At 34.8% G+C, this 14,161-nt stretch overlaps 1 protein-coding gene across 1 annotated transcript; it reads right to left on the reverse strand.

Moving 5' to 3' along the window:
• Positions 1–4,869: 4,869 nt before the first annotated feature.
• On the reverse strand, positions 4,870–13,796 carry LOC141340157 (solute carrier family 12 member 8-like). The gene is made up of 7 exons (XM_073845084.1): positions 13,719–13,796; positions 13,459–13,605; positions 11,600–11,791; positions 11,273–11,504; positions 5,172–5,176; positions 5,037–5,087; positions 4,870–4,944 (listed from the first exon to the last, which is right to left on the reverse strand). Exons 1-7 carry the CDS (start codon positions 13,758–13,760, stop codon positions 4,870–4,872), a joined length of 744 nt encoding a protein of 247 aa, XP_073701185.1. The 5' UTR covers positions 13,761–13,796.
• Between the last annotated feature and the right edge of the window lie 365 nt (positions 13,797–14,161).

The following is a 14,161-nucleotide window of genomic DNA, read 5'->3' on the forward strand; positions in this document are numbered from 1 at the left end:
GATCTTGTCAATGATCTCAAGGCAGCTGGGACCATAGTCACCAAGAAAACACACCACACTATGAAATCCTGCAGCACTCACAAGGCCTCCCTGCTCAAGAAAGCACATGTAGAGGCCCAATAAACATCTGAATCATTCAGAGGAGCACTGGGTGAAAGTTTTGTGGTCAGATGAGACCAAAATCAAGCTCTTTGGCATCAACTCAGCTCGCCATGTTTGGAGGAGGACGAACATGGAGGTGCTTTGGGGGTGTTTTTCTGCTAAGGGGACAGGACAACTGCACCACATCAAAGTGACAAAGGATGGGGACATGTACCGTCAAATCTTGGGTAAGAAACTCCTTCGCATTAATAATGGGTCGTGGATGGGTATTCCAGCATGACAATGACCCAAAACACATGGCCAAGGCAACAAAGAAGTGGCTCAAAAAAAAGCACATTAAGGTCCTCAAGTGGCCTAGCCCATCTCCAGACCTTAATCCCATAGAAAACCTGTGGAGGGAGCTGAAGGTTCAAGTTGCCAAATGTCAGCCTCTAAACCTAAATGACTTGGAGAGGATCTGCAAAGAGGAGTGGTTGTGATTGCCAACAAGGGTTTTGCCACCAAGTACTAAGTCATGTTTTGTGAAGGGGTCAAATACTTATTTCACTCATTAAAATGCAAATTAATTTATAACTTTTTTCTAAATCTACCTGATAGTTTTAACAAATGCAAAGTGATATAAATAGGCATTTATTCATGCTGCTGTGCCATTTTAACTTCCTTATGCAGATTTGAGCTGTTTTGTTGAAACATAGTTTCAAGCAGTTCATAACAGAGCTCTTCACCTCTCAAGAGCAATGCCATAATAGCATGAGCTACTGAGCAAACCTACTGAATCAGAAAACTCATGCATATGAAGCTATATATGTGACAACAACGTTTTTAAAAGTATCAGTTTTCAAATTGCGTAGGATGTTAAAATTGTTTTGAAGTCATAACATTATATTCTGCAAGTAATTGTGTGACAATTAGGCTTTGTTAATCAAAACTCTGTACCTGTAAATCATACTTTATCTGAAAAGGAATAAAAGTTGTCAGAGTTTTACTGCCTCTAGTGTTCATTTCAACTGGAAACAGTGATTTGTACATATAGGTACTTTTTTTTTCAGTTTTGCAGAAATGTATATAGCGGCATTTATTTCCAATGAGCCTAAGTTGAAAACGGCAGGTCATTCTTCAAAACATCTACAGTACTTTGCATTCACTCAACGAAATAAAGTCATACTCGTTTGAAATGATTGGTTTGAAAAGGTTTTTTAAAAAATAAATAATTTAATTAATAGATGACCTATGGACAAACATCGCCATGGATGAAGAAGCTGAAGTGTCAATTAAAGAGTCAATAGTGTGCAACAGATGTAGTGAAAGAGAAAGAAAGATGGCGGTTGGGGAAGGGAGACAAGGCACTCATGCAGAGAGAGATCTACAGGGCCTGACTTTGCAAGATCATGATCCGTTTCCCTCTTGGTTATCTTGTGATGGGAAAGAATGTGTTCTCTTGGATTAATGACATGTTTATCCAAAAGGAAGTCACCACCCTTTCAGAAGCCCTGCCTGTTCCTACCCTTCCAAGTTGCAGTTTCTTGGCTACAAAGAGAGAGAAAGAGCTAGAAAGAGAGTAAGATACAATAGACAGGATCAGGAGGAGGTAGACAGGAAGCGCATAAAGAAAGTGTAGGTGGACACAGCCTTAGAAACAACAGATATAAAGTACTCCAATAATACCACACAAGTAGGAAAAACCACATCCTGCTTCACCACATCATAAATTACCTTGACATAATTACCTCCCTTTATGAACTTTGCAACTTGCAAGTGCAAGAATAAAACAATTAGCCATAAAAAAACACTAAAAAAACTTCAACTACAGTACAGTTTGAAAGCTGAGGATTCTTTTAAAGGATTTTAAAAAATATATACTGTTATTCAGCAAGGGTGCATTAAATTGTAAAAATTCAAATCTTTGACCTTCCAATAGATCAAAGAATAATAAAACACATTAATATTAATACTTTTCTAATAATGCATATTGTTTCTTGCGCTCCAAATCAGTATATTAGAATGACTTCTGAAGGATCATGTGACACTGAAGACTGGAGTAATGATGCTGAAAACTCACAGGATTATGTTAAAATATTTAATATTTTAAAATATGTTAAAACAGAAAACAGTTATTTTAAATTGTAATAATATTTCAAAATATTACTGTTTTTACAGTACAGTGTTTTTAGTTTTTACAAAATAACTGAATAAATAAATGCAGCCTTCTTTAAAAGCAACCTTGCAATACTTTGGTCTCAATCACATAAAATTAAACCTCAAATTGCTTAAGGACACATGTACATGTAAAAAAAAAAGTCATGTCCTGGCTGAGATAAAAATATAAACATATTCGCAATACACAAGCATGAAGAACAGGCCATATTAACCCAGCGGATAAGAGCTGGGCCACTACTGTTGCCCTCCCTGCCACCTTTTTAACCATTCTGATTGCAGTTTGGATATTTGTAGTAAGAGTCCTGATCTGAAGATTTGGAAGAGGAAGTGATGATGTGGACGCTGCTAGCGAAGAACTCGGATCTGCTTCCTGCCTGCTCTTTTGTCTCAAGCCAAAAATGTGGGTGAGCCCGGTCAACACCCTTAACCCAAAACTATGAGCGCATGTCAGTTTCCTGTCCAACTTTAGGTGCTTAAATAGAGCATCTACGAGGTTAGAGCTTAGACCCTATAGAAAACAAGAACATCACACCTTTATAAAACAATTTATGTGAGTATGAGAGATTCAGTTCATAAAAAAAAAAAAAGTTATTTTCCAGCAATTTCTTCCCACCACTAGAGAAAAACAGAATTTACACCATTAATAACAGTCTAAAAGCCTACAGTAAAGCTCTTCTCACAGCTCCTCTTGTGTGGTAATAGGCAGGAGGGACGGGACAGAACTAGGAGGTGCTCTCATTTTTTTTAATCTAGCACAAATGTGTTCACCGCAATGGTATGAACACTCGAGAGGATTGTGCTCACATTTTCTACATCTTTTCCAGCAATAACATTTTCAATTGATTTAACAAAACATTGAAGTAGGTAGCAGTATTAAAAGATCATCAACCCTTCTCCCATTTTGGCTACATGAGCCTGGGCACACTGGTGCCCAATTGGGTGTATAACTCAAACATATCCTTTACCAAGAATTATTTCACAACCAAGATATGTGCTCAGCCCCTCAAGCTTTCTTCAGCCTTTCAGTTCTTAAAGGAATAGTTCACCCTGTCTCTAATAAAAACTGTGGGAGCTTCTTCTTTATCCTTCAAATATATTTTCAAAGTGAACATAGACTGCAGCTGTCAAGCTAATGATACATCATAAAATGTATCATTAGTGATGTCCATTTGACTCATTATGCACTATTTTTCAAGTTTTCTAGAAGTCATACAATAGCTTTGTGTACAAAATATTAAACTTTAAGTCATTATTCATTTAAAGGGGAAATCGGATGCAAGGGGACATTTTAGGGGACATCAGATGCAAGGGGACATCGGATTGCTACCTACTTCAATGTCTTTTTTTTTAATCCCCCAAAAACCTAAACAGTCTCAATTATCAAGACGTTTTGATTTTCTGAGCAGTATGATGTCATAATGCTCAGGACCCGCCCTCGACCACTGACAGACTGTCCCATATTAGCATATATCCCCCAGTTGTACGCTCTCGAGCAGCTGTAGCAAAAACAATGTTTTGTAAGCAATGTAGGTGTTTTGTAGTTGGATGTAAAAGTGAACATAAGAGTCTTTAGCCACTGAGGACGCGGTGTATTAGTTTGCTTTTGATGGTAACTCACCACCAAACACACAAAAAATGGAAATGAGGGACGGGGTGAGCAGTAGCTCATTATCATTTATGCACTGAAACGGTTCGCTGTGAACAGCGCTGTTTTTGACAAAGTAAAACGGGTGTTGTTTTACATGACCAATGAGGATTTTTAACCAAAGTATGTTGCAGACATTTCATGAAGACCCTGAAGAATCATAACAACTTGTGGAAAACGGGCACCCGAAATTACTTAAGCAGATGTGGAACACAGTACATGTGTCATATGAGCTACTTCTATATTTTATGGTGCTTTTGCGTAGTGGCTTTTTTTTTTTTTTTAATTATCGCAACAGGTAGTTGTGTGTTATAAGTGTTAACAGGACTTTTATTTTGGCAGTGCTCTGCCAGAAGCACTCTGTCTTTATTAGTTTACCGTCTTTGTTTAACAGTTCTGTCTAATAAAAGAAAGTAAAAAAAAAACGTTTGACTACTACTTTTGTGTTTTTAGTTAAAGGGATAGTTCACCCAAAAATTTAAATTATGTCAATTCACCCTCATGTCGTTCTAAAGCCGTAAGACCTTCGTTCATCTTCTTAGTCTTAGTCCTTAGGTTGAACTAACCATTTAAAGCTTGATAGCCCCAGTCCTCATTCACTTTCCTTATATAAAAAAGACAGTTACCATGATATACCTCAAAATTTCTCATTTAAAAAAAAAAAAAAAAAGACAATAGCTTTTGAAAAGACAAAATGTCCAAATCTGGGGTGAACTATCACTTTAAATAGCCATGGAATGCGGTTATGCTGGGATCTCTATATCATCCTGGTTATGAAGCTCTCCTTGTGCTGACCACCTGGCCTTGAGTACGTGATTAACAGCGTTATCAAACTGTAAACACATCTGCACAGCAGCTCCTTTTTCCTGCCACTGGCAGGTAACCCGCCCATGCGGCGCCCAGGCCTAAACCGTGCAACCCCCTGGAGTTGTGCCAATGGTGAGATCATTTTATAACCACAAGGCTTAATTGAAAAAACCTGGAGGAGCCAGCGCCTCCTTTTCCCACTGCCAGCGCACACTGCAGCCCAAGTCCAGCTCCTAAAACGGGGTCAGAGCAACACGACAGCGGCAGTATCTGCAGTTAGTGGGTAATACCACATAATACTCCATTACACCCCAATGTGTCTGACTTTCTCTGCAGAGAGAGTGAGAACACCATCTTTCTGAGAGTCTTGCCTCCTCTGTGGACAGGAAGCCAGTAATCAGGAGAACAGGAAGAGTTGGGATGGATTTCCTGCAAACTCAGTGTGAAAGTACATACTGACCTCGTCTGAGGTGGGCAGCCAAAAAAACTTAAACATTACAATGGACTAAGAATGCCTGCATGCTTTCCTAAGAGCAAATTACCCTTATCTTACATAATTTTTGCAGGATGACGAGTTGCTATTATAAACTTGTATTAAATTGAACTTGAACTAAGTATGCATTGTTGTAAGAGGGAGTTTAAATTCTTGTAATACTGTGTAAACACTGACTTCAAATACATTTTCAACACAAGCAGATCTTAATATCCTAAAAAAAAAAAATCACACACTGCTGTTCAAAAGTTTGGAATCAGTGAGATTTTTAATGTTTTTTAAAGAATTCTCACTAAGGCTGCATTTACTTGATGAAAAATACAGAAATAAACAGTAATACTGTGAGATATAATTACAGTTTAAAATATTAATTTTTGTTTTAATTTGTGTTAAAATGTAATTTATTCCTGTGATGCATAGCTGAATTTTCATCAGTCTTTAATGTCACATGATAATTCAGAAATCATTCTAATATGCTGATTACTTTTATTATCAATATATATTTTTTATTATCATTATATATATATATATATATTATTATTTTTTTGTTTTTCAGGATTTTTTGATGAATAAAAAGTTAAAAAGAACTGTATGTATTCAAAATATAAATATTTTCTAATAATATAAGCCTTTGCCATCACGTTTTATCAATTTAACACATTCTTGGTGAATAAAACTATTATTTCTTTAAAAAATAGAACAATAATGTACTGACCACAAACTTTAAAATGGTAGTTTACATTTTTACAAAATATTTATATTTTAAATACACGCTGTTCTTTTTAACTTCTTATTTATGAAAAAATCCTGAAAAAAGTATCACAGGTTCCAACTAAATATTAAGCAGCAACTGTTTTTAACACTGATAATAAATCAGCATATTTTTACATTAGTTTTTTAGGTGGCTTCATAAATAGAGTAAAACAGTATATTGAAATATTTACAATTTTAATTTAAAATATAATTTATTCCTGTTATGGCAAAGAGTCAGTGTCCAGAATCCTTCAAGCAATTATTTTAATATGCAAATGTGGAGCACAAGAAACATTTATTATTATTTAAGTTGATAAGAGCTGAGTTGCTATTTTTGGAGAAACCAGGATTCTTTGAAAAATGTAAAATTTAAAGAAAATGATTTATTTGAAACAGAAATCTTTAATCGTATGTAACATTTTAAGTATATTTACTGTTACTTTGAACAATTTAATGCATCCTTGTGAGTAACATTAGCAATTTCTTAAAAAAAAATCTTCCTGACAAGCTCTTAAGGTACAGTGGTGCATATATTTTTGTCTTATAAGGTGCAGGATGAACAGATGACAGTACAGAATATATTGGGAAGACAAATCACTTCACCCTTCCTGTTACTTCAACTTCCATATTATGATTGGTGTTGGAGTTCTATAATTGTGTTTATTTTAGGAAGAGACCCTGTACTCCCTAGTGGCCATGTGCACCCCTCCCAGCAGATGCAGGGCTGCTGAAGGTCTAACTAGCTTACTGGTTAATTATACAACATCACTACCTGGTATGCAAAATGTTGTCTTGCACTGTTTTTAAGCATAAATGTTTCATGGAAATGTTTCTAGAAAATTTTAAATAATAAAACAATAAATAAATAATATATGTGAATAGCCACTACTTTAAAATGGACATCAAAAATGAAACCCCACAGGATAGCATTGTTGTTAGGAACACATTTATGTTATCCTGACATCTACTGGACAGTTGTTACAAGGACATGTGAACTCATGTTTTCATGCACTGGCCAAATACTAGCTGAGGAAGTCTATCAATACTATCATTTGAAATTATTAAGCACTTCAAAATGAAAATATCACCAATCACAATAGATTTACATATACACTGTTGTTGAACTTTTTAAAAGAAGTCTCTTATGCCCACCAAGGCTGCATTTGTTTGCTAAAAATACAGTAAAACAGTCATATTGTTAACTATTATTGCAATTTAAAAGAACTGTTTTTTATTTTACATTTTTATACATATTTTAAAATGTAATTTATTCCAGTGATGGCAATGCTGAATTGTCAGCAGCCATTATGCAGGTCTTCAATGGCACATGATGAAAAAATCAGAAATATCAGAAATCATTCTAATATGCAGATTTGTGGTAAAGAAATATTTAATATTATTATCATTTCTGAAAATATTTGTGTTATTTTTGTACATTTTGATACATTTTTCAAAACTTTTAGACATTTCAAAAGAACAGAAATGATTTGAAATGCAATTTTTGCATTTGTGAAATCTTAAATTTTGACCATCTGAAATTCTTCACTGTTGCTTTTGATCAATTTAATACATTGCTGAATAAAAGCATTAATACCTTCAAAAATTACTGACCACAAACTGTTTAAACAGTAGTGTACAGTCAAACCAAAAATTATTCAGACACCAGATATAATCGTTGATATTTTACTAGCCAGTGCAGGACACTACAGTTCATTTATGTACAGGTCCTTTTCAAAAAATTAGCATATTGTGATAAAGTTTATTATTTTCTGTAATGTACTGATAAACATTAGACTTTCATATATTTTAGATGCATTACACACAACTGAAGTAGTTCAAGCCTTTTATTGTTTTAATATTGATGATTTTGGCATACAGCTCATGAAAACCCAAAATTCTCAAAATTTGCATATCATGAAAAGGTTCTCTAAACGAGCTATTAACCTAATCACCTGAATCAACTAATTAACTCTAAACACCTGCAAAAGATTCCTGAGGCTTTTAAAAACTCCCAGCCTGGTTCATTACTCAAAACCGCAATCATGGGTAAGACTGCCGACCTGACTGCTGTCCAGAAGGCCATCATTGACACCCTCAAGCAAGAGGGTAAGACACAGAAAGAAATTTCTGAATGAATAGGCTGTTCCCAGAGTGCTGTATCAAGGCACCTCAGTGGGAAGTCTGTGGGAAGGAAAAAGTGTGGCAGAAAACGCTGCACAACGAGAAGAGGTGACCGGACCCTGAGGAAGATTGTGGAGAAGGACCGATTCCAGACCTTGGGGGACCTGCGGAAGCAGTGGACTGAGTCTGGAGTAGAAACATCCAGAGCCACCGTGTACAGGCGTGTGCAGGAAATGGGCTACAGGTGCCGCATTCCCCAGGTCAAGCCACTTTTGAACCAGAAACAGCGGCAGAAGCGCCTGACCTGGGCTACAGAGAAGCAGCACTGGACTGTTGCTCAGTGGTCCAAAGTACTTTTTTCGGATGAAAGCAAATTTTGCATGTCATTCGGAAATCAAGGTGCCAGAGTCTGGAGGAAGACTGGGGAGAGGGAAATGCCAAAATGCCTGAAGTCCAGTGTCAAGTACCCACAGTCAGTGATGGTCTGGGCTGCCATGTCAGCTGCTGGTGTTGGTCCACTGTGTTTTATCAAGGGCAGGGTCAATGCAGCTAGCTATCAGGAGATTTTGGAGCACTTCATGCTTCCATCTGCTGAAAAGCTTTATGGAGATGAAGATTTTGTTTTTCAGCACGACCTGGCACCTGCTCACAGTGCCAAAACCACTGGTAAATGGTTTACTGACCATGGTATTACTGTGCTCAATTGGCCTGCCAACTCTCCTGACCTGAACCCCATAGAGAATCTGTGGGATATTGTGAAGAGAAAGTTGAGAGACGCAAGACCCAACGCTCTGGATGAGCTTAAGGCCGCTATCGAAGCATCCTGGGCCTCCATAACACCTCAGCAGTGCCACAGGCTGATTGCCTCCATGCCACGCCGCATTGAAGCAGTCATTTCTGCAAAAGGATTCCCGACCAAGTATTGAGTGCATAACTGAACATAATTATTTGAAGGTTGACTTTTTTTGTATTAAAAACACTTTTCTTTTATTGGTCGGATGAAATATGCTAATTTTTTGAGATAGGAATTTTGGGTTTTCAGGAGCTGTATGCCAAAATCATCAATATTAAAACAATAAAAGGCTTGAACTACTTCAGTTGTGTGTAATGAATCTAAAATATATGAAAGTCTAATGTTTATCAGTACATTACAGAAAATAATGAACTTTATCACAATATGCTTATTTTTTGAAAAGGACCTGTACATGAGGATAGCAAAATAAAGTAAACTGTGACATATTATAACCAAAAATTCTTCATATAGTGGACTACCAGTAAAATTGAGAAAGATTTGGGACCAAAACTTTTATTTGACACTTTGACCTGACAATGTTTTGTTACATACCTTTCTATAAAAGTTATCTGACATTATTCTCAAAATCTGCTCTGACACAGTTTAACTCGTGAGTTCCTGTCATATTTTATTATCATTTTCTAAACTATAGTGAATAAACTGTGATAATGTGAGAAATGTTGAAGGTGTCTGAATACATTTTGGTTTGACTGCATTTAATTACTTTTGAACTCCAATAATTATTGACCTTCTAATGAACAGCTTTGACTACTTTAGTCATTTCCATGAGTACAAATCTTAATGTTTAAGCACATATTGATTTTCTAGGGAATTGTGTGCTTCTAATTTTATAGCAACAGTTTGGACAGGACCCTTTTCTATTCGATCATGACAATGCCTCTGTGTATTAGGCAAGGTTCAAAAATAAATGATTAATTCAATCAACATGAAAAAACTTGACTGGTCTGCAGAAAGCCAAGTCCTAATCCCAACTGAACAGCTCAGGTGTGACTTTAAATGCAAACCTTGAACCAAAAACTCATCAAACACCATTCACTTGTACATATGGGTACAGTTATTTTAGACACTTCCAAAACTGTTGCAACTAAGATTAAATTACAATTTTTAAATACATGAATTATGTTTCCATCATTGTTGCCAGTTTTGGAATCGCCTTTTTCTGTTCTAAAGAAGGGGGTGTCCTAATACATTTCTCTATAGTCAATATAGTGCATGTATATTAGTATATTGGAATAAAAGTATTAAATTATTTTTTTTAAATTAACTAAACCACAAACTTTTAAATGGTAGCTTATATTGTTACCAAAAAATTTTATTTTAAATAAATGCTGTTCTTTTATTTTTTTTATTCATCAAAGAATGGTAAACAAAAGTGTAATACACAACAAGCACAACTGTTTCCAACACTGATAATAAATCAGCAATTTAATATAATTTTATAATGATTTCTGAAGGATCATGTGACACTGAAGACTTCAGTATTTCAACTTTTCATTACAGGAATAAATAATAATTTAAAGTACAGAACAATAGAAAACAGTTATTTCACATTATAATAATATTTCACAATATTAAATTTTTTATGTATTTTTGATCAAATAAATGCAGTCTTGATGAGCATAGGAAACTTCTTTTAAAAAACTTTACAAATCTTACTGATCTTTAACTTTTAAACAGCAGTGTACAATGACTTGAACTTGTATATCCTCGTCTGGCAGGTTTGCCAGGAAATGTGCAAAGAAAGAAATGTCAATATAAGAAAGGCAGGCACAGTTTAGTAGGGTCTGTGAAAACAACACTGCAGGGCAATCTCTTCCTAAAGCACTACTTTTTTAAATGGAAATCTTTGGTATAGTCACAAATGCCTGTCAAAGATTAGTATAATAATTATTTTATTTATTGCCCATTAATTTTCTTACACTCTGTGTGGGATCTGTGTTGTTGGTTTATTAAAAAAAAAATTCCAGTTAAAACCACCAAATCTGTATCTTAAAATGTACAAAAGGTGTTTAACTTTCTAGAACTATCATAATCTATGTGACCCTTGAAGTAATCTTATTTGAATTTATGATAGCACACCACCAAGGCTGCATTTATTTGATTAAAAAAACAGTAATATTGTTAAATATTATTACAATTTAAAATAACTTTTCTATTTTCAATTTTAATATATTTTTAAATATCATTTATTCTAAAATAAAAAAATGGCAATGCTGAATTTTAAGCAGCCATTATGCCAGTCTTTTATCACATGATCCTTTAGAATTCTACTATGATGATCTGGTGCTCAAAAAACATTTATTATTATTATCAGTATTGAAAATAGTTCCGCCGCTTAATATTTTGGAAAAACTGTGATACCTAGGATTCTTTGACATACCTGGATCTAGATGACTAAATGTTCCGATGACGAAATCCAGAGTGGACATAGCTAATATGCCCAGTAGAACTAATTGAAGGCGTACAATCCATTTCACCCCAGCCAGGTTAATCCCAAGCAGGCCAATCAGAACAGCAACAGAGATGCCCCTCACCACCCAAGTGCTCTGTAAATTCAGCACCTGCGCAATGGACTCGGCAAAACCAGTGATGTACATCGCTCCAGCCACACACTGCCAACAAGACACATGACTGTCACCAAACTTGAATAAGGAACTGATTACCTAATGCATATGCAATATAATTAAAACAGGTATTAGCTGTTTACCTGTCCAAACACATACAGGAGTCCCACAGTTCCTCCAACCCTTCCTCCAAGCACAGTGGAGATCATGGAGTAGACCCCACCGTTACCTACGCTGCAACACTCACACACACCAACACCTGACATTACTGTAACCAAGGCGACCAATACCACCATGGATACCAGAAGCATGCCCAGCAACACACCTGTGTTACCCTAAAGATGATTATATGGAAAGAGAGACAACATTGTCATTGGATGCACATTTAATAGCTGGCAAAACTGGAAAAAAATAATTAAAAAGTGCAACTTTTAGGCCTGGTTTCACAGACAGATCTTAGACTAAATTAGGATTAGGCCATAGTTTAATGAGCACATTTAATCATTTTCATAAACGTACCTTAGAAAAAAACATTTCTTGTGTCCTGGAGTTAAAACAAAGACACTGATATATTTAAAAATAAGTTGAAACAACTCAGACTTACATTTTTGACTGATAATAGGTTTAAGCCTTGTCTGTGAAACCGAGGGTTAATCTCACAATTTGGACTTTTCTCGCAATTCTAAATTTATATTCAATATTCTAACTTTTTTTTTAATTCTTAGTTTTTTCCATAGATCTGCTCAGAACTGTGAGATGTTACCTGAGAAGTCAGAATTGTGAAATAAATTTTCAATTGCAAGAAAAGAAATTCAGAATTGTGAGATAAAAGGTCAGTGAGATCAAATTTACGTTTAAAAAAAACCCAGAATTCTGAGTAAAAAGGTCAGAATTGTTTGATATAAAAAGCAAAACTGTTTGATACAAAGTGCAAGATGTCAATTCGGAATTGCAAGAAAACAGTCAGACTTCAGTTTATATCTCACAGTTATGAATTTGATCTCAATTCTAAATGTATACACTACCAGTCAAAAAATTATTTTTAATGTTTTTAAAGAAGCTTCTTCTGCTCACCAAGCCTGCATTTATTTGATCCAAAGTACAGCAAAAAAAAAAAAACTGTTTTCTATTTGAATATATTTTAAAATGTAATTTATTTCTGTGATTTAAAGCTGAATTTTTAGCATCATTACTCATTCTAATTCTTAAAACATTCTAATGTTCTGATTTGCTTTTTATTAGTATTTATTATTATTATTATTATTATTATTATAATAGAGTACAATTTTGTCAGATATATTGGTGAATAGAAAGATCAGAAGAACAGCATTTATCTTAAATAGAAATATTTTGTAACATTATAAATGTCTTTATCATAACTTTTGATCAATTTAAAGCATCCTTGCTAAATAAAAGTATTACTTTCTGTAATTTCCTCTTTTACAAAAGCTTTTTACTTCAGTTAAATGCTGATCTTTGGATCTTTCTATTCATCAAAGAATCTTTAAACAATTTAATCAACTGTTTTAAATATTGATAATAATAATAATAATAAATGTTTCTTGAACAGCAACTATATTAGTATGATTTCTGAGGGATCATATGACACTGAAGACTGGAGCGGTGATGCTGAAAATTTTGCTTTAATCACAGGAATAAATTGCATTTTAAAATATATTCAAATAGAAAGATGCTATTTTAAATAGTAAAAATATTTCACAATATTAATGATTTTGCAGTATTTTGGATAAAATAAATGCAGGCTTGGTGAGCAGAGATGAATTCTTTCTGTGCAAACTAATTTTGACTAATAGTGTCTAAATTCCCAACTGCTAAAAAAAAAAAAAAGACAGAATTACCCTTTTTTGTGAGATGTAAATTAAAACATTCTGAGTAAAAAGGTCAGAATTGTGAGACAAAAAAAATTCAGAATTCAGTTTATATCTCACAAATTGTATGACTTCTACAAGGATCTTGAAATGTGTTATAAAACATAACTTACCACAAGCCAACCAGTCCGTAAGAAGAGCACCACCCCAAAAATGTTGATCATGCAGGTAGTAAAGACTCCATCCCAGGTCCCAAAAAGAACAGGTTCCCAGACGAAGAGCTGCACCTTCCACCAAGGCTGAGCATTACTATGGAAACCCTACACAAACCAGTGTCACTCATATCTAAATAACTCAACATTAATATCAGTTCCTATGCTCAAAACATTAGGTCTGAACTTATGGTTTTCCATTACTACTGATTTGCCATTACCTGTGCGTCTTCATGGAATAACTCTTGAACTTGAGGACTCATGCTCCCTCCTGGGCAAGATTACCGTAGCTGGATCTGAGGAAAGACTTTGCCATTTAAAAAGCTTTGGTACAGTCAATTTTAACAACATTTGCCAAGTAGGCGATGGCCACGTAGCTTGGATATATTTAAGCCAACAAAAGCCGTCTGTTAATAAGTGACACATTAGGAACTAATAATCAACATGCAATTCATATTCGCATTTGACAAAAAAATGTAATACGTTAAGATAAAAGGCAAACAAACGCATGGAAGTTCACATGACTAAGTTGTGTAGTATTGACTTTTGTGTTTGTGTTTTTACTTTAGTGCAATTGTTCGTTGTCTATAAGAAACCTAGCGGCTATAAGTAAAGTTTTGTGATTTTGTTAAACTGTAAATTCCTTGAGTAATTATAAAGACAA

This window comes from Garra rufa, chromosome 8 (genome assembly GCF_049309525.1).
Source record: "Garra rufa chromosome 8, GarRuf1.0, whole genome shotgun sequence".
In the NCBI taxonomy this organism is placed as follows: Eukaryota; Metazoa; Chordata; class Actinopteri; order Cypriniformes; family Cyprinidae; genus Garra; species Garra rufa.

Coding starts and splice junctions, on each gene's coding strand:
- LOC141340157 (XM_073845084.1), bottom strand. CDS start 13,760: ATGAGTCCTCAAGTTCAAGAGTTATTCCATGAAGACGCACAG. Junction 11,505..11,599: donor TCCTGTATGTGTTTGGACAG/GTAAACAGCTAA, acceptor TCTTGTTGGCAG/TGTGTGGCTGGAGCGATGTA. Junction 4,945..5,036: donor TCACTCTCTCTGCAGAGAAA/GTCAGACACATT, acceptor ACCCCGTTTTAG/GAGCTGGACTTGGGCTGCAG.